General features: G+C 49.6%; 8 protein-coding genes across 8 annotated transcripts; 1 reads left to right on the top strand and 7 right to left on the bottom strand.

Moving 5' to 3' along the window:
* On the bottom strand, positions 1-570 carry PHATRDRAFT_5769 (predicted protein; the record flags this gene model as incomplete). Its single annotated transcript, XM_002180868.1, has 1 exon — positions 1-570. A coding segment is annotated over one exon (570 nt), but the record flags the coding sequence as incomplete, so codon positions are not given.
* A 1249-nt stretch (positions 571-1819) lies between these two features.
* PHATRDRAFT_46588 (predicted protein) lies at positions 1820-5497 on the bottom strand (the record flags this gene model as incomplete). Its single annotated transcript, XM_002180867.1, has 1 exon — positions 1820-5497. The coding sequence occupies one exon, from the start codon at positions 5495-5497 to the stop codon at positions 1820-1822; it is 3678 nt and encodes a 1225-aa protein (XP_002180903.1).
* Positions 5498-8477: 2980 nt separating this feature from the next.
* Positions 8478-9318, bottom strand: FABG (the record flags this gene model as incomplete). Its single annotated transcript, XM_002180866.1, has 2 exons — positions 8478-9040; positions 9120-9318. The coding sequence occupies 2 exons, from the start codon at positions 9316-9318 to the stop codon at positions 8478-8480; spliced, it is 762 nt and encodes a 253-aa protein (XP_002180902.1).
* A 772-nt stretch (positions 9319-10090) lies between these two features.
* On the bottom strand, positions 10091-10555 carry PHATRDRAFT_36582 (predicted protein; the record flags this gene model as incomplete). Its single annotated transcript, XM_002180865.1, has 1 exon — positions 10091-10555. The coding sequence occupies one exon, from the start codon at positions 10553-10555 to the stop codon at positions 10091-10093; it is 465 nt and encodes a 154-aa protein (XP_002180901.1).
* Positions 10556-11715: 1160 nt separating this feature from the next.
* Positions 11716-12993, top strand: PHATRDRAFT_36581 (predicted protein; the record flags this gene model as incomplete). Its single annotated transcript, XM_002181044.1, has 4 exons — positions 11716-11801; positions 11934-12232; positions 12416-12569; positions 12720-12993. 4 exons carry the CDS (start codon positions 11716-11718, stop codon positions 12991-12993), a joined length of 813 nt encoding a protein of 270 aa, XP_002181080.1.
* A 60-nt stretch (positions 12994-13053) lies between these two features.
* PHATRDRAFT_46586 (predicted protein) lies at positions 13054-14639 on the bottom strand (the record flags this gene model as incomplete). Its single annotated transcript, XM_002180864.1, has 1 exon — positions 13054-14639. The coding sequence occupies exon 1, from the start codon at positions 14596-14598 to the stop codon at positions 13054-13056; it is 1545 nt and encodes a 514-aa protein (XP_002180900.1). The 5' UTR covers positions 14599-14639.
* A 236-nt stretch (positions 14640-14875) lies between these two features.
* On the bottom strand, positions 14876-16756 carry PHATRDRAFT_20899 (predicted protein; the record flags this gene model as incomplete). The annotated part of the gene is made up of 1 exon (XM_002180863.1): positions 14876-16756. The coding sequence occupies one exon, from the start codon at positions 16754-16756 to the stop codon at positions 15266-15268; it is 1491 nt and encodes a 496-aa protein (XP_002180899.1). The 3' UTR covers positions 14876-15265.
* A 2045-nt stretch (positions 16757-18801) lies between these two features.
* On the bottom strand, positions 18802-19176 carry PHATRDRAFT_36578 (predicted protein; the record flags this gene model as incomplete). Its single annotated transcript, XM_002180862.1, has 1 exon — positions 18802-19176. The coding sequence occupies one exon, from the start codon at positions 19174-19176 to the stop codon at positions 18802-18804; it is 375 nt and encodes a 124-aa protein (XP_002180898.1).
* Positions 19177-19689: the final 513 nt, after the last annotated feature.

Raw genomic sequence — 19689 nt, 5'->3', positions numbered from 1 at the left:
ATAGTACGGTTGCCATTTGGGCGGTGGGCGGGGTAGTCGAGGTAGTATCACGAATTTATGCGGCTTGAGTAGGGCGCGCAGTCCGAGACGAGTGTAGTGTACCGAAATGACATGTCCACCGGCATTTTCGACGGCTTCCACCGCTTTTGTGGAGGCACGGCTGAGCTTGACGGTAACGGGCTGTCGCAAGCGCTCGCTGCCGTACGCGAGCAGTTTGACGCCGTGCTTGATCGAATTGGACTTGAAGATGCCCGCCTGTTCCAAGCTTTTGATGGTGATGGTCTCGGTCGGATCCAAGCGACCCATATCAATGTATGTTTGCAGCGTGCCAATATTGAAAGGGCACATGATCGCTTCGTGGCGTTTGTTGTTGAACCCGCGTTTGGGAAAGAGTTTGTACTGTGGCGTTTGTCCGCCTTCAAAGTTGGGACGAATGTTGCCCCCGCTGCGAGACTTTTGACCCTTGTGCCCGCGACCGCACGTCTTTCCTTTGCTACTACCTATACCGCGACCGACACGCCGACCGACTTTGACCGCTCCGGGATTGTCTTGCAGTGTGTTGAGTCGCAGAAAGGTAACCACCTGTGGTGCCGAGGCCGCGGCGGGCGCGGCGTGCGTACTGAATAATCGGGCCGCGGTCGGGTGTTTCATCAACCCGACCAAAGAAGCACCTAGCCTACGAGACATGGATAACATAGACGTCATAGAGAGACAGGAGAATATGCGAGGATGGCAGCAACGCAACTGACTCGTTTGGATAACCACTAACTGTCAATTTTACGCCAGACACACGGCTGCTTTTCCTTTCTGCCGAATACCGTAGTATGGAGGGCCGGCCGCCCACTCGACCATTCGCCGTGTGGGGGTTTGGCAAACATACGGGTGCCGTAAATTGTTCGACGGCGGTGTCGGGAAAATCGTGCGGTTGGTCAGACCCGAGTAACCCGGAATGTATTCACCTTTTCTGTTGCCCTGCCAGACAGCACAGGCGCTCGAATTGGAACGGAAATATTCTGGATCGTGTTTTGTGTGTATGTAGTACATACCACTTGCAGAGTTCACACGGCGGGGGGGTACCAACGAAGTTGCCTTTCTCGCATGCCCCAACGTAGCGTGTGCTCTACTCCTACACCGCATTGCGTTAGGTTATCTCGTTAGCGCTCGCACATCATCTTCCTCTACTAGTAGTAGCTCGGGACAAAATCGACTTTTGCCGGCAGTAGAACGAAAAACGATTCCCAGTCGCATTCACGGCTCGGTGTGGACACATTTGGCGATTCCAATCCTACACAATCTACACACTCAACTAGGTTACTGTCAACATACACACAGCATGGGCAACGAAGCGTCGGTAGCATTGGCGACCGCCCAAGCCAAGGGCAAATTCACACAGGCCATGCAACAGGCCAATACGTCACTCCAGACGCAGCCCCGAGACGATAAACTCGCCGGATGCGCCTCGCGCAAAGAGGCGGATCAGCGACGGAAAGAACGGGAACTGGAATTCAAGGTCAAACAGGAAGCACGCCAACATCGAAAATCGCTACTGGCAGATAAGTGGGCCTCCAACAAACAACTTGAGACCGATACTGCTCCCAAGAAAGGGTTCTTTTCCAAGTGAGCACCAAGCGACACCAAATCCCGGCAACGAACGATCGCCTGAACAAACAACCTACTTCTCGCTCTCGATATATATATTTATATATATCTACCATTCTCTCTCTATTACGTCAAGGCGGATACTTGTAATGTTATGCTTTAGGATTTTTCAATATTCAAAACCGCACGGATACACTACCCCCCTCTCTATTCACCCACATTACGAAAAATGTGCCCCGTGGACTTCCAAGTCCTGCAGCTCTTCCACAAAGGTGCGCCCGGTGCCCATTCCGTTGCCTCCAGCCAACGAGGCGTCCACGGATTGAACCGTATAGCACAATTCACACGTTAATTGTGCCGTCGAACCGTCCATACGCCCTGGCGAAGCCGACAAAACGCACCAAGCGGATCCCGTCATTGCTGGAGGTAGCGTCTGAATCGGAACCTGCAACAAAGGTTGAATGGCCTCCTCCGAAGATTCGGCCACCACAAAAGCAATGTCGGAAAGGGCACGCCCTTGACGATCCGAATAGCCTGCCTCGTTCGTCACTTTTACTTGAAGGACCAAGTGACGAGGAAAGAAGTGTTTGATAATCATCACGTTGGGCATGGTTGCACTGGCAGTTGTGGTCGTGCGAGCACGAAACGCCTTGGTAGAATGCAACGGATCGCCCAAATTCAAATTGCGTAGCTGAGGAACCACGTGTACATTCGCTTGCGCTTTTAGCTGTGCGTTCGTCAGCTCGTCTTGGAGACGCACGTATCGTGCACGCAGTAACGCGGAAACAACGGTCAACCTTCGAACCTGCGATTCGCTGTCCACCAAGGCTGGGATAAGAAAAGGCCGTGCCACCGCCGAAACGGGAACATCTACCGGCAACAAGCGTAAGGCTGCTGCTCGGTCAATTGCACTTCGTCGCAGGGCGAGAATCTGTATCGCAACACTAGCTCCTTTCTTAGGGTCCGATTCGAGTGCCACACGGATCAACGGAAGATAGGCGTTGTCTCTCTCCAAACTCTCAGATTCGAGCAAATCTTCATCCGAGTACATGTTTGTACTGGGGTGTTGAGCTCGCGCTTGGTTTTGTTGTAATTTTTGAACTTCGTGGCGATGGTCACAATACTCGAGAGCCAGCTCGAGACTGTCCAGATCAATGTACAGAATCCGCAAAGCATCTTCGTGCCGTCCTAGCCGACCCAGGACCAAGGCCTTTTCTTCCAAAAATGAAGAGGGAAGTGAGTCCATAAAGGTTTCTGCGCGAATCTTGGCGATCGGCCATCGTAGCAGACGTCGAAGCTTGGTACGATAGTGTTTACCCAAGTCTGTATCCAATCCATTCTCATCATCATCTCGTCGTTCGGCAATCACGCCCTCCAAGAGCTGAAACGACAATTCGTCATGAAAATTGGCAACACGTTCCTCGAAGTCTTCGTTGGAAGGTAATGTGTCGAATTGGTCTGGCTCGGTCGGTCGTCCTGTAGCAATCCCGATGGCGGATTCTATATACGTCACTACCAACGCCCGTCCCGACTCTAAAGGCAGAGACTGATCCTCGAGAGGTAACGAAGGATCTTTGTCGTACGGTATTGCAGGGTTGATTGACTTGAGGAGCTTCACGACTTGGTAGGGAAAGTTGGGGTGCGACAAGGGATTGTCACGAGCCGACATGGATCGCCACTGGCTTTGATTCTGCGGGTGCAACGCAGTGAAGACGGACAATCCTAGACGAGGATTATTTTCCAATAGGCGATAGGTTGCGGGAGACTTGAGCACTAGATCGCAGGCAATTTCTTTACCTGCACCCCAAAGGTCGCTCAAATGAGTAGCCGTATAGGATTCGTACTTGATCTGTGACCAATAGCCTCGTGCGCTCGCTTCGTTCCCCGTTTGGCCTTGCTGTTGCAGTTTCTCGTAAGTCACATCGATTGCTCGTTCGTGCTTTCCGCAAGAGCGCAGCAACCAAATCGCAGCTTCGACAAAGTCTGTATGACTTCCAGTCTGTGATTGCCGATGAACACGCGTGATGGGAGCCGAAGACGACCCGGGCAACAGAGAAAGGGCAGTCGAGGCTTCCCTCAAGAGCTTGTCTGCCACCAACTCACATACCAGGACCGTTGCGCCCGCTATCGTCCCATCCACGACAATGCCCATCTTCTCGGCCGAAGCTTTGGCAGCTCGGTTGGCCAAACTTGAATTGGGAGGCGAGAGCTGACTGGACACCAAACACAGGAGGGCCGTCCCCGTCAAGAGGGTAGCCGGCGACGCCGAAGAAACAACACTAGGAGAAACCCCGTGACCCGAAAAACCACCAGCGAGTGAGCCGTGGTGACCCTCCCCGTTGGAGAGTTCCGTGGGCCAACAAGAGGAACCGCCACCTTCGAAATCTGACAACCCCAAAACCGCTTCCAAGTATTCCTTCAGTAACACACGGGCGCGTGCCGATGCCTCTGGCCCGACGTACGACGTTGCAGTGAAAGATGCGTTGACGGCTTCGGCAAGTTCCGATCGTGGAAAGCCGTTGGCGCCAAAGGCGTCAATAGCATGTCTCATTAACCGGTCGGCAAGGTCTTGTTCCGTATCTGGCTGACACTGTAGGACACGTCCTTCTCCTGAATAGCTCAAGGCCACAATCCACGGCGTCGTTTGCGTTTCTTCCAGCAGAGTTCGCAGCACGAAATAATCGTTCGGTCGTGTCCCGACTTCCACTGTCCGCAAGGGAATTGCCATGCAGGAAGGAGATCGCACACTAATGAGGCCGTCACTCGTCAAAACGGCTACCCAGGGCAAAGAAGTGGCCGCGGCCAGGATTGGTGAGGCCAAGGTAACAATCCCGTGGCGAGGTTCACTGGAGGAGATCCGGGCGTTGTCCGGTGGTCCATAGTGTACATCAAGCACGGCACACTCGCGACCACTTGCCAGGAAGATCAAGGACCAATCAGGATCGAGTGATTGGTCCAGCAGATCTAAACAAATAATCGGATGTACTTGGGAAGACTGTGCGAACGAAAGCAACTTGACGGGACCTTCCGACGACGGCAAATCCCGTGGGTCGTGGCCAGCCACGCCATAGACTGCGTTGCCCACCGCCACTACAGTTACCTTGTTTTTGGCAATGAACGCCATACCGTCGGGTCCACTACGAACACCCGGGGATGGTAGCGACGAAGACGAAAAGACCGTGCGCTTGGAGTGCATCGTCGACCGTCCACGAGCGTGTTTGTTGGTGTCGTCTACCAATGTCTCCCACTGCTCCCAGGGTAAGGTTTGCAGGTGGCGTCCCGCTGCGTATACTATACCGGTTGTGGGACTGTACTGAACGCAACTCATTCGTGGTAAAGACGATTGGGTGGACAGCACGTGAAAGGATCCGTGGGAGAGCGTTGCCAAATACGTTGCGTACGCTCCGGGCTGACTACTACCCGAGGTTCCCCGATTGTCGTCCACCAGCAAAAGAAACACCGGAACGGACGGAGACTGAGGAGCTGTTCCTCCCAATTGCAAACATACCACGATGGACCCCGGCACGGATCCGCTGGACAAGTCAATGGGAAATAAATGCCGCGGCAAATTAGCACTGGGACGACGTCCCGATCCTTGCGCTACTCCTAGCGGTGTTTGCAATTGGTGGGCTGCTGATGAAGTGGAGGCTGCGTTTCTGGAAGAAGAGGACGCCAGTCCCGCTCGGGCGGTTCGGCTCGGTGGTCCGAACGAGCGATAGTGCACGGATCCTCGTTCGGTTCCGTACACGATCGCCAGCGCGTGTCCTTCCACTGGTACCGCTGCCGCGGCATCAAAGGGATTGTGTGTCGCAACAACAGCGCCTTGCGCAGCCGGAAAGACAGCCAACGAGCGGGGACTGTAGTTCGCCTGCAGATCCCACGTTGCCACGATGGACATGGTGCGGAAATGGTTCGACTAACAGTCAGCAAGGTGGAAGAAAACCTTCTACGGTTTCGGTCGGCTGGGCTATCAATCGACAATCTTCAACGAACAAATCGTCAACGAAGGAGTGACACCAACAGAACGCGACACAGTCCTTTCACTATTACAGAGACTTGTGAGGCAGTCTAGCTACTTTCAGTGGCGATTAAAGATGAATGGCTTCGTCGAATGGGTCCAACAGCGCTGGACTATCGCTATTCCAATCGCCATGGTAGAGAAGTGGGTATCCTCACCCAAACCCTACCGATTCGAGTGAGGGTTCCAGTATGAGTCCGTGTTTCGAAATTTAAACAGTACACACGCCCGGGTGAGATAGAAGTTGGATCCATCTCCGGGTATGGATGACGGCCCGTGGCGTACGGGTGATGCACTCGCAACAGCGCGCATCCCGGCGACACGGATCGTGACAGACGGTACATCGATCTTTCGTACCGGATCCACGTAGAAACTGTACTGCCGCCGATCGGAAAGGAAGATCACGAAACCTCATTCGCGACTTTTTCGGGTTTTCCTGAATATCTCGATTTCGCACCATACACAACAAGCGTCTAGGACAGACAACAAACAAAAATACGCACACAAAAAGGTCCATGGGCGGAATTGGAGGACCCTCTGTCACGGCGTTGGAACGACACTTAAAAGAGGATTCAGGTAAAACTTTTTGTTTCTCTGCCTAAATAATTGCATCAGGTAACCCAAAGTGAAGTTTCGCTTGCGTCGGACCACTCGTTGTTGAGATTTGGTTTCGATACCCCGAATCCTCTGTTTCCAACGTTACTCACCATGAGCAGCCGTCGCAAAGGAGGTAAAGGCGCGACCGGCAATCGCAATTCGAACCAGAATCGTCTTCTTTTAGAGGATATTGTCGTTCATGGTCATGACGTTCTGAACGGACGGGGCGTGAACGTCTCACAGCACCCGGGGAACGAGCGCTTTCGAGCGCTCATTCGTTCGAGATCCGATCCAAACTATTGCTCGGACTACACTACTCCACAAAAGGACGCCGTCGCCCGAGACATCATCGCTCACATCCAAAAACTGAACCCACCGGGGAGGTTTCTTTTTTGGCAGGAAAGAACGCGGGGATCCGAGGCGAAGTGGGCAGTCCTCAGTCCCGACAAAATCCTTGACAAAACAAAGAATGCCGTCCGTGACTGCAATCGTTCGGACCGTAACAATTACGCAGAAGGCGTGAACACACCGGAAGATGTCTTGCAATCCATCGAACAACGGAGAATGTCGGGCCTATCCAATCACCAGATTGCGGAACAACACGCAAGTACCAAGGCACCCGCATCCACCGGCAAGGGCTCGAGAAAAAGGTCTACATCAGCCATAGTGATGGAATCCCCTAGGGTCGCTGATACTTACCCAGTCGTCATGCAATCATCGGTCGCAGCGTCCGCACCGATCATGGAATCCTCCCTGACTGACGATTGGATGCCCAGGAAACGCCGTGCCAACTCTTTGGCGACTCCTAATCATAACTCTACGCCCGCTACCGCCGCGAGCTCGGGAGGCAGCTTTCTCCCAGAGCCACCGCAATTCCCCACTGACTTGAACATGGAATACGAGCTACGCTTCGCAGATTCACCGTCGCGTGAGGGAGCGATTCAACGGTTTGACGACCGCATGTCTCTGTCTCCGCCGCAAGCGACGCTCGATACCCTCTACGGCGAAAATCTGACTTACGAAGATGACTTTAAGCCACCAGCACCACTGCAACTCGACGACGAAGAAGACGACGATGAGGAGAGTCCGTTTGTTTCCTTGACGGACGCGACCGTCTACGACGGGGATCATCTGTCGAACACAGATTTTTAAGATATGTCTCGAAAGGCCAACAAAAAGGCGTATCCGAAACGAAAGATCTTTCCCGCCAAAGGATCAATAAAACGAAGAACAAAAAGCGCGCCACACTCACATATATGAATGATTTCAACGCACTCCCTCCATACCTCACTTAAAGCAAAAGCAAGAGGTACCCACAGGCAGCAGCATCCGAGCTCCTAGTATCGGATTGTGCGGACGTTCACCAGCCAAATCTTTTTTCATACAGCATATGCACCTTCACTCTAGACGGGTTCATTGCCTATAGATCCTTAGAGCTTGGATATGACGAATACACATCAGGCAAGATCTATAGCTTTATCAACCTAAATTTACAGGAGATATTAATTAAACATACATCCATTGTACAGTTAGGTCACGGATCGCTGGTGAGGTTCGGATTCACCGCTCAAAGGATGGTGTATCCAGCAGCTTGCACCTCGAACCGTGACGGCTGAATGACGAATGCCAAACTCCCTTAACTGTTAGCCACTCCTTTTGTATATCACTCGATCATCGAAGGGGTCACGGTTTCGGAAAGAAGATGACCCACACTTTAGGAGTACCTGACATCGAGCCGTCTACCCCTGTTTCAATAACGATTCGAAATAAATCGAGAGGGATTTCGTAAATAATGTCCCAGCGCTCCGAATTCCAGACAGTCTAAATCTTTCCTATAGCTCCACTCTGGCGAGCCGTCGCTTCTCCTTTTTATTCACTGTCAGTTGTGGGCAATTACAAAGATACGTCCGATATCGTGTTTGATTTCATACATTCGTATTTATTTCAAAAGTCATTATGTAACTATCATCTAAAAAGATCTATGGGTATGAGATCTTTCTTTCTGCGCTGTTGTGTTTTTTCTGAATTTCGACTCACTAGGACGTTAGAGTTAGTACCCTTGATGTGTCTGCTTCGAACCAACCAAAGTGAGTCGCACGTCTGATTGTGTACGACTCAATTTTCTAGTATAAACACGCTTTCCCCGGAAACCTCATCAAAGTCGATTTTCGAACGAGTACCTGGTATATGGCTAGCAAATTGTTTACTGTTAGTGTTTGTTTTCAAAATATCCGTTGGGCTTGGTGCTTGCTCACACACATGCTTAGCATCCGATCGCAATGCCACCATCCACATTGAAGGTATGTCCAGTGATATAGTCGGCAGCAGGATCCAACGCCAAGAAGCGCGCCATGCCAGCAACTTCTTCCGGTTTCCCGAGTCGCTTCAACGGAATAATTTCGGCAACCTTTTCCAGGTAAGCTTCGTCCAGGACGGCTGTCATGTCCGATTCAATGTATCCTGGACAAATAGCGTTGACGGTAATCCCACGCGCGGCAAACTCCTTAGCGTTGGAGTAAGTCATACCAATGACACCACCCTTAGCGGCAGCGTAGTTAGCTTGTCCAGGATTGCCAATCTGGCCTACGACCGAACTAATATTGATAATGCGGCCCGTGCGCTTTTTGGAAGCGACCTTGAAAAAGGCCTGCGAGCAGTAGAAAACTCCGGAAAGATTAATGTCGATCACATCCTGCCACTGCTGGGGTTTCATGCGCATGACCAGGGTATCGCGCGTAATGCCTGCGTTATTGATGAGCACATCGACGGTACCAAACTTCTCAACGGCTTCTTCAAACATGCTCTTGATGGAATCGGGCTTGGAAGCTACAAACGTGGTTACAGCGTTAGATACGAACAATGACACAACAACCACCTTCGTTCGTAAGTCTTTGGGGAAACTTACAATCAGCCTGGATAGCAATCGCGTCTCCACCAAGTGACTTGATCTCTTCGACGGCGGCGTCGGCTCCTTCCTTCGATCCGTCCGAAACGTAGTTGATGATCACCTTTTGACCAGCCTTTCCAAGATCCAAGGCAATAGCCTTGCCCAGACCACGGGAAGATCCAGTGACAAGAACTACCTTGGCGTCGTCGGCAACCATATGTAGGCCCGAAGCTGCTAGGGATCGGCGAGGAGTTCCTAAAGCCAGACTGTTTCCCATGAAGGCCTCCGCTGACGGCGCCAATAAGGCAACTACCGATAGAGTAAACGCAACAAGCTTCATGGTTTCTTTTGCGCAAATATCAAGAATTTCAGTGCAGAGGAGGAGGATGGGATGCGGTCAAAAGTCGACATCCGAAGACCCACATGGGAGAATACGTCGCGTATTTTCGGCCGTAGTCGGTATCTTACAATCCTTCGACGTGCGCATCACACGCATCACTCTGCCTACCGTCCTCACTTCGTCTGACCGTCGGCCGGAAAAAGTACTTTTGCGCTTGTATCATTCACAGTCACATAAACTCTAATCCAATCAGAAAATGTCGAACAATCAAGTCCTCGTGGAGCGATTGACAAACGCCCAAAACACTTAGGCCCAAGTCGCATGCAACCATGACAGTGAACTAACAGTAAATTATACAGGTACACTTAGTGACTGTCAAATACATGCTTTCGAGCTAATCCTTGAGTCCCTCTCATAAGGTACCTCTAGGTTTGGGCTTCCCAAGCTTGGTAGTGGTAAAGCGTGTCATATTCGGAACAGGCTCGCCTATTTACTTTAAGATCGTGAGATATTCCAAACACAAGCGACAGCACAGATGTACGACAAGATTCTCGTGCCTTCCTATATCCAATCTCAGCGATCGGGTAGAGGAGGAGATGGGGCATCTACAATAAAAAACCTGATTTTCAATCAGAGGCTCCAAGAAGCATCAAGCATTTGCAGAAAATAGCTCTCCGTGATGTTCTTTCTTTCTTCGCTTTCTTGCTCTAGTTTGTTTCGCAAAAGCATGCCACTGCTGTACCATGAGATCAAGCGGCTTCATGATTGTGTCGTAAATAAAAGGCTCCTTTTCGAGTTTAGAAATAATGAAAGCAAGACACTCGGCCGTGGACAGGCAATCTTCCGACGGTGGTGTCCTAATGTCGAAGCGTCTAGGATTGAATACTGCAAAATCATCCGGGGAAAGCTTGACGCGCAACATATGAGATGGGTACTGCATCTTTTCTTCATTTGCTTTGTGCATTTCTTTCGCGTATTTCCATGTAGCGTCCAAAAATACTAGGGTAACCTTCGGTGATTCACTATTTTGGCTCAAAGTTTGCAAAGCCTCGGTTAGCGGGATCGCCTGCCTATCTGGATAGACGAGCCAAGTAGGGCTTTCCTCTTTCGCCATCTCGTTGACAGTCAAAGAAGAATCGGTCGACGTACCAAAACGACGCGCTACTGAAACCGACATACTTGAGGGATGCAAACACATTTGTACAAAAGGCAAGCTTCGATTCTTGTGGCGCCTTTCGTGCGGATGTTGCAGTATTAGACAGTGACATTTTTCCAGGCGGATTCGTTGCTCTGGAAGCGCGCTGCATATACACGCCATCGGTTCTGGCCGATCGCATGTGCTGCACAAGGATCGCTTTCGTTTCTGCAATTCCAAGACAGTCGTCGCGCATTTCTGGTCCTCAATCCCTTTGGGTTTCCCTTCGCTCATAGTTGAGTTTTGCAGGTTGTATCCAAATACCGATATGCGGCTTGTTTCGAATGGGCTTCGATCCTGTGAAAAGCGGTCGACAGCTGACAGTGAAGGAGCTCTGCATGGTATGGGCATGATTACATAAATTGTTTGGACGTATGACGACATAATAATTATCTCGACTATTTTAAATGAGATATTTGAATATAAAAGCTTAAATTTGAGAGTGAAAAATAGTGGTAGCCTCGCAGCCAAGTTCGAAACGCTGGTTGTGAATAGGCTCTGCTCATCGAACTAACGTAAGCTTGCAGTAGAGTCAACGGAGCCCAGGTCTGACATGAGCTTCGCTTACATTTCCTTTGACACAGTTTGGGAAGGCTGTAGGAGACACTGTTGCAAACAACAGAGCATTTCGAGCGCTAAAATGATTCCATTGGTCCAAGTCCAGGAGGTTTGGTAAGATATATTGGATGGGACTGCAAAACATTTCAGTTCTTCGAGTTATGAATATCGAAATTCGGGCTCTTCGAGTTATGAATATCGAAATTCGGGCTCCAGCTGGTTCGTTGCAAGGTGGTGACGTCAATTGGGTGAGTCAAAACCAAAATGATAAATACAAGCCACGTCGCTAGTTAGGGATAAATAGAAGGGGGAAACCGAGAGACTCCTTCTGCAAAGAAGAATTATTGGAAAAAAGACATTAAGTGCAGGCGGGTTTGCAATAAAATACTTAGCATAGATTTTCCCTGATTGACGGTACAACAGCTGACGGTGTCGCACTATGTAAATTCGGAACGAAATCATAAAAAGCTTGCTGACTTCATAGTACTATCGACCACACCATATCTTTTATTTTGACGGCAATGATTACGTGTTTCGGCAAAACAGTCGCACCCATGGGTTTCTTTGGTGCGGCCAAGAAGCAGACAGACGAGCACATGACATCGTAGTAAGTTTCTATCATGGGACGATGTTTGCGAGTGGATCGTGTTGATGACGGATCATGAGCAGCTTCCGTTTTTCTCATTTCTAACGACTGTCTTTTCCCCACGGACTCTTTCAGCACTGTAAGCTACAATAGTGGATCGCACATTTCTGTGATTTTCCAAGTATGGGGATCTAAATGGCCTACAGTTTTCCCTTACTGTTTGTTCAATGTTTGCGTGATGGTTATTTTGAGCTTTGTGGATAGTCATTTCGACGGAAAGTACTCTGTGGATGTCTCCACTCAAGGCCACGGCTTTCTCACGTTAGTGGTAGCGTTCTTGCTTGTTTCGCGGGTGAACACTGGCTTAACTCGGTACGAAAGCGCGCGCGATTCTATTGGTGTCATGTATCGCGAGTGCCGTGAACTGGTGCAGAATGTTTGTGTGTTTACAGGTAAGAATCAGGATGATCTCTCCAAGGAGTGGCGTCAGGAAGTCACGTATCGCTGTGTGATGCTACTCAAAACATCCATGGCGGTTATTGACTATCCAACTGACCAAATCCCGGTATGAGAAATCCAAGGGTTGAACGGAAACGAGCAAAAGGATGTTATGAAAGCTGCTACATTTGCCACAGAACTTGTTCAGCGTGGCGCTCACCATGACCGCTCCCAATGGGAAGACGGTATGCGTGTTCCTATCCGAATGGCGTACCTTCTTCGCAAAACAATATGCAGTCAGGCCGGTCGCCTCGCAGAGCCAATGGCAATTTCTCACGAGAACAAGCTACTGTGAAGCGTTGACAGCTTTATTGGCGGCTACTACGGTATTCGCAAGTTTCTAACAACACCGGTACCTTTCCCGTTGATTCAAATGGCTCGTACTTTCTTATTTCTCTATGTTTTTACGGTTCCTTTCGTTATGCTTGACGACGATAGCAGCACTTTTGCGCATTGCTTTGAAGTCTTTTTGATCACCTACGGATTTATGGGTCTCGAAGTTGTTGCCATGGACCTGGATAATCCGTTTGGTGACGATCCGAACGATTTCGATAATAGCGCGCTTGCTTGTACTGCTTATGAAGACACATACTTGACAATTTTGGATATTGATGGAGACGAATGGATGAATAAACTGCGTTTCCGCGTCCACGGGCAAGAAGGAGATTGCCCCTTTCCAGACGAGAAAACTTCGTTATTGAGTAGCACTGTTTAAAGACTTGAATTAAAATAGAGTCGATGTTGCAGTATTCAAATAATACCACGAAAAAGATAGTCAAGTGGACTCCTGAGAAGCCAAAGGTTGCGACGCCAAGGCGCCAGATGGGCACCAGCCTTTCCTTGCAATCATCTGGCCAAGGACGTAGGCCAACGGACCGATCGAATCGGAGCTGAAAGGACAACGCCATAACCCCCCGTGTACGGAGCCATCCATAAACAGTTCCATTGGATGCTTCAGTTTGGCGGGGCTGCATTCGTTCACCTGATCGAGGATAATGGCGGTCATTAGTGTCGAGCAAGGGAGGACGTCGAATGCAATCATTGGCTCCATATACTGAAATCCTTCAAGTGCTGCCGCCGCTTGCAAAGAATGTACGACGGAGTAAGTTCTAGTTCCTGGCGCGTGTGGGGCGGCCACAATAATGCCCTCTTCGTACGCTACCATGCAGCGCCATTGCTGCATGATCTTGGCCAGTGCATAGTTCGGACCTTGCAAATGAAGCAAGCCGTTGTAGATAAGCAAGGAGCCTGTTTCACCTAACCAAACATTCGAAGGTTTCGCTAGCCGGCCCAGTGACATGAGATTGATAGCTCTCATGTAAATGTTTCCTTCGTCATGTCGCCGTTTCGAGTCATTCGCTGCTTCGCGAGGGATGGCGTATACCGTGGTCGGCGATGTCAAGTATGTTAGAGATACGTCGCTTCGTCGTTCACGTATGTAGTTTACGATTCCGTCCATGGCGATGGTGACACGGACATTTGCCTCCCCGTCCATGTAAGCCAATGGCATGATAATAATAGGACGATCTTTGGGAGCTGACTCAACAATCCATCGAGAAATTTGCGGCGCTTGTTTCAGTAAATCAGCCCCTCCTTTGGGAACTTGCAAGATTGTATCGGAAAAACCGCTCTGATGCAAAAAGTCAACTAGCGTTTGTAACTTTGGACCCGATCGGGACACTCCGATGACGTGCGCCCCAGGAATCTTGAGCAGCGTGGATGCTGGCCCCATTTCTGACGTTACGCCCAAAAGAACGAAGGTTTTACCCCGGACCAGCGAAGAAATGTCTTTCATGGTGCAAACCCGTGTGGCGTGTTCTGCGGCGGAAGGTTCCATGCATCCGTAGTCACTCCAGACTTTGAGCTGGGCTACCGCCTCGGCTCCACTGACAAAGATGGGGTTGGCGTCGGTCCCATGCGGCGACGCTAACGCAAATTGCACTTTTTCCGTCGAGTTCTGTGAGCCTCTGAATGTTTCCGTCTCCAGAGCCTCCCATTCTTGAGTAAAGGCTTCGGCAAATGGAGCAGACTGTGCATCGTCACGGTGAAAACGAAAGGCGTTCGTCGCTTCCACCAGTCCCGCACGACACATTGCGACTGCCGTCGTCGGCGTCACGTTGGCCTGAATTCGGACGAACGCTTCCATTAAGGCGACATATTCCGATCGCCAATTTTGGCACGCTTTCATCCCTGCAACAAAAGACGCCACCATTTCCGGCGCTTCTCGCGAAGCCGCCTCGGCGGCAGCCAACAGAATATCTTGATTCGTCGGGGTGGTGACAGGTTTTCCTGTCGTCGCATTCTGTAACGGCCATTCCATACTTCTTCGTGCCGTAATTGCTACTTGAGCTCAACAACCGCTTTGTTACGCAAAAAAACAGGATTCATGTGCACATGGTTGTCGATCCACAAGCCAGAGGCTCATACTCACCGTCAGGTAGTAGTCGCAATGAAATGGTCGTAAAGAGAAATCCAGGCAAGAGTGACGTCACAATCATACACTAGCTACGAGTGTCATCATGATTAAATGGCTGTCCTACAGGACCTAAAAAAAGTGAACACTTAGTTGAGCTCCGGCCCAACAAATGTCGCGTGATATTTTCTAACTGTTCTCTAGATTTATTTTCGGTATTTTCTAAGCAGACATCTCATTTCCTCAATAATCATGTACTGTCAGGGTGTTGCATTCATTGTAAGTGGATTGCAAATGATAACAACGCAGCATTCATGTAGCTCAGTCGTTAGTCACGGCAACTTCGACCGTCATGGTGAGTCGAAATGGTTTGAGTCGTTCCCGAATCCAAGATGTGGAAGAAACAGGCATGGCTCTGCAGGCCATCGGATCTATCCTGTGGGGCATGTTTCGTTCGGAAGCAGAAAGTCTGACCACCATCTGAATTTTTGAACAGATATGCATTTTCTGGGTAAAAGACCTTAAAGTTGGTGATTTACCAGGTGTTCATTGTGTTTTCGTCGTGGTTGCAGCTTTACACTGACAGTAAGTCTCGGAATCGTTCGATGACGACGAAACAGATCAGCATAATCGCAAAACCAGGTATGAACAATAAATTCATGAGCTGGCGTAGGTTAACAAAGCCAACAGCAGAGATAAAGAGATCTCCGCAGGCACGACCAAATGTATCAACCATGGTGGCCAATAGTCCCGAGTTTATTGTTCCGGAGGCCAGTGCAGTCGGAATCACTTTGCTTAACGTCGAGCCGATCACTCCTTCGAAGGATTGTATTGACAGATATGACAAAAAGTAGCCACAAATGTATCGGTTGGGACCAACAGCCAATGGATGGCCTTCGTTGTAGTGCCGATCTTGCGTTTCGACCAAATCGGAAAGATCGATTAAGAGAAACATGCCCAAACACCCCGTGCCAACCAACCAAAGCATCAAAACGTGATCCTGATGCGACATAGACAATCTTCCCACCAAGATGGAAAATGGAATGACCAAACAACCAATGATGAACCCTAGTGTTCCAACCTGGTTTACTTGCCACCCGTACCGATTCTTGGACAACGCCGATGTTGCACTAACAAGGGTTTCAATTGTAAAAACTTTGCAAAAGAGCAGACCCAGACATAGGCGAACCGGCCATGTGATGAGAGCAAAAAAGTAATGGATTCTGTGCCAAAAAGTCGAGTCTTCGGGTAACTCGTACCCAAGCGGAATATCTTGTGACAGCTGCTGGGATTTAATCTCGAACGATCGATCGTCGCTGTCGTGCATTTCAGAATACTTGCCATAGTGACCTATGATACTACCGTTGTACTGGTTTCGATACGAAGTGGAATTATCGGTGGTCGAGCGATTTGTCGGACTAACGAGAATATCCCCTTGACTCTCCAGCAACTTTTGTTCCTCCAATCCTTCTCGATCGGGTTCCTCGAAAGTCAACAGTACAATGACTGTAAAGGTCAGCCAGAGTGATGCCATAAAGTATCCAGGCAGAGTTAAGCCGTTCAAGGAAATGACGCCAATATAGGGAAAGGCCACCGTATATTCGATGCGATTCAACATAACGGCCATTGCCGGTCCCATGGCGGACCCCGCGGCAACCACCATACCAAATCCTGCATTGACAGATGTGCGCAGAGCGAGTGGAGTCGTATCAGCCATATACCTGCGAATGATGCACTTTGGAGCACCAAGACCGGCAATAAATCGTCCAGCCAGCGCAATATCGATACGTTGAAACCGGTCGGCCATGCTGTACAGCAGGTTGCCGCAAATTAGTAGGACGCCACTCGCGATGAAGGGTTGTCGAAAAGATCGATTGGTCCAAATACTATAGGGTAAACTCGAAGCAAAGGCAGCCAGGGGCATCATACCAATAAGTGTCCCTGACATGGCGTCGTGCGCACCGAGTCGATTGACGTACATTGTTGAAGATGGCTCAACAATGTAGTAATTCATGCAATAGAGGAACGCGCTGATCAAATTCAGAGTCAAATGAAAGACTTGCATCGCGGTCAAACGCTTAGTGGGAGCAATTGGCAAGATGTTAAGTTTCATCGTCCGCCAATCGGCGAGTTGCTTTATTTCGTTGGTAAGCGATTGTCCGCGCATGGTCAGGTACGCCGGTTCTAGACCAAGTCGATCTTCCAGCAATCCACCCAGCAAAAACCATTCGCGTAATTTTAAAACAAAGGAATTCGTCAGGTCTGGCCCGCCGTTGTAGGCTTTAGCGCTACACGCGATTATGTTCTGAAACATGCTGCGCTGCGATACAAACTGCAAGACAACATGATGGTTCGTATTGGGCGATAGTTGCACGTACAAATCGGAAATGACCGCAAGTTCGTCGTGGCGGAGAATCTTGCGAAAGCTCGTTGAGCGTTTTGTGATCTTTTTTAGGTAGTAGTCCATCATTGGCGTTCCCTCAAACGCCCGTGCATAAGCATCGTATCGAATCAGAATCTGGCACATGACGACGATGTTGATGGCACAAAATGCAAATAATTCTAGAATTTCATCCCCGACAATGGGATCTACCGATGAATTCTCGAGTTTACGGGATATCTTTTGCCAATGTGCCAGGTAAAACAACGCTGCCTTGTCCGCTTCCCAACGCAGAAAATTGGCCATTTCCTGTCGCTCCAAGTTGGATACCTGGCGCAAAACCGAACGTTTGATTATGCGGCCTTTCGTGTGTGTTCCCAAAGAGGAAGCTTCGGAAGGAGACTTTGCCAAATCAACGAAACGGATGTAAGGATGTTCACCATGATCATCTTCGTCATCTTCACCACTGCTACTGGCCTCACAGCGGAGAGCTTTCTCGGCACCGATAGTAGCAGACGTAGCGCTCTGATTGATGTGGTAGGAGTTTACGGTGATAGACCGCGGAGGCGGCGATGCGAACGGTGAGGCATCTCTCGAGTTGGGTCCAATCTGCAACATGGTTTGCAGAACGGTCTGGTTGACGCGTCCATCGGAAGATTCATTCATCATGGAACGCAGTCGTGAGCGACGACGAGCGAAGAATTTGAGACGGGATTTAAACAAGTTGTAGTCCACAGTGTGAGGTGTCCAGTCCTGGTCTTCTTCCACAAGAATCGCTTTTCTGAGCCATGGGCCAAAGTCATCAATGTCGCGGACTTTTCCAGTCATATTGAAGGAAGCGAGATATACAGCTTGCGTCGATAGATATCCACAGTGCCAGCACGAATCAATCAGCACCTCCTGGACTTTTCGTTGTGTGGATCTCTTTCGCTTGGCGTAGCCTTGGCGAATCTGTCCTTGTACTTTTCTGCTCTCCGATTAGCTCGCCGTATTGCAACGGATATGGTTTCGATGCCACCACTGTAATGTTTACTTCTGAGCAGAGACTGCTTCCGCTACTCGCTCTTGTCCAGTCAGAATTGGTGACAGTGAAACAAAGTCAAACGGATTAGCGTCGGCGTGATTCGACTTCCCGTCGAGAGATAGCTGCGACACGGTGCGACGTTGAGAGTCGAACGAATGCCGAGCTTCGGTCGTGGCGTTTCATCATCGCCATACCAGAGAGAGACTATGTAGGGCTTATGGAATAAAGGCCTCCTGACACTTCTACCATTTTTGTATATATATATTCAACCGAAATGTCAAGCTGTTCCGCCGCCGGCCTACCCTTTTCCCAATAAGTAAGTACAACTATCACATGTGTCTGTCACCTAAGTTTCGTTTCTACTCTGGCCTCACAAACAAGACTGCGGACAACTCATCGGATTGGTGCCAATTGTTTACAAATTTAGGTAGCTGGAACAGAGAGGCTGGTTGGCAATACATATAACGGTATAGGAATTCATTTTTCATTATTGACTGTGAATCAAGCGAATTCCAGAAAGTTGTTCACGCCCTACTAGCAAGTGGTGCAATACAACTATGGAAGTAATATCCCCACGCTCTTTCTACAACCGTATTTGACACTGGGGGCATCTTTGTTGGATATGTTATAGACAGAGAGAGTTGAAGTAGATAGGGATTGAATAGGCTTGTATGGGATTGTGCCTATGTAGGTGTAATGCTTATATTCACAAGGCAGCCAGCGCGGTTGCCACTTTCTTGCCAAGGCTTTCCGCCGCCTTGAACGCCATGATCACAAGCACTGCGCGTTCGCAGTAGTTCGTCTCGCAGCAGTCTACCATGCCTATCACGCTCGAATCCGCAAATTGTTCTGTGGCTGAATTGGTCAGGGGCTTGGGAGTGCTTGGTGATTCCGGGTCGCTGACGGCGGACTCGAGCTGTAGGTACCAGTCCATGTGCAACAGGGCCCACTCTATATCAAATTCGGAACAGCAAATTCGACCAATGGAACTTCCTCCGGAACACACTGTTATAGTGATGTGCAACGTGACGGGACGCGCTTCATTGCTGTTAGCAAAGTATTCCAGTAGAAAGATCTTCATACGCTCCACCACATGTATTGCCAGATTCCGACGGTACTCGTTCTGCCGATTTTTGGGGCGTTCTAAATTGATCTGAAACTGCGCTTTAACATCCTTGGTACTGAACCGACGAGGTAAAGTGGGAAGGGGGGGGGGGGGGGGGGGGCTCTTGTTTTATAGATTTGTTGCTTCCGACATGGCTGAAATGGTGTATGAAACAAACAAGATGGAATTCATCTTTGGTTTGATCCCAATTCCTTGGAAGAATTGTGCTGTGTTTTAAGCCTCTCTATCCGTGATCTTGTTGCGTTCTTCATGCCAGCGTTTGCTCTCATTGTCATGTCACAGTCAGTCAGTTTTTCCACCGTTCTGCGCGACTGAAAACTGTTACATTCAACCAGTCATTGTGGACGGTAAAAAATTGTGAACTGTAAGGTAGGAAGACTGACAGTGACAACGGAATAGTGTCAGTCCGTCGCTACAAACAAAGAAAATGGGAAACGAAGGCAAGCAACCCGGAGTAAGTTACGGAGG

This window comes from Phaeodactylum tricornutum, chromosome 10, assembly GCF_000150955.2.
Source record: "Phaeodactylum tricornutum CCAP 1055/1 chromosome 10, whole genome shotgun sequence".
NCBI classification, from domain to species: domain Eukaryota; phylum Bacillariophyta; class Bacillariophyceae; order Surirellales; family Neidiaceae; genus Phaeodactylum; species Phaeodactylum tricornutum.
This window is presented reverse-complemented; position numbering and strand designations above follow the sequence as displayed.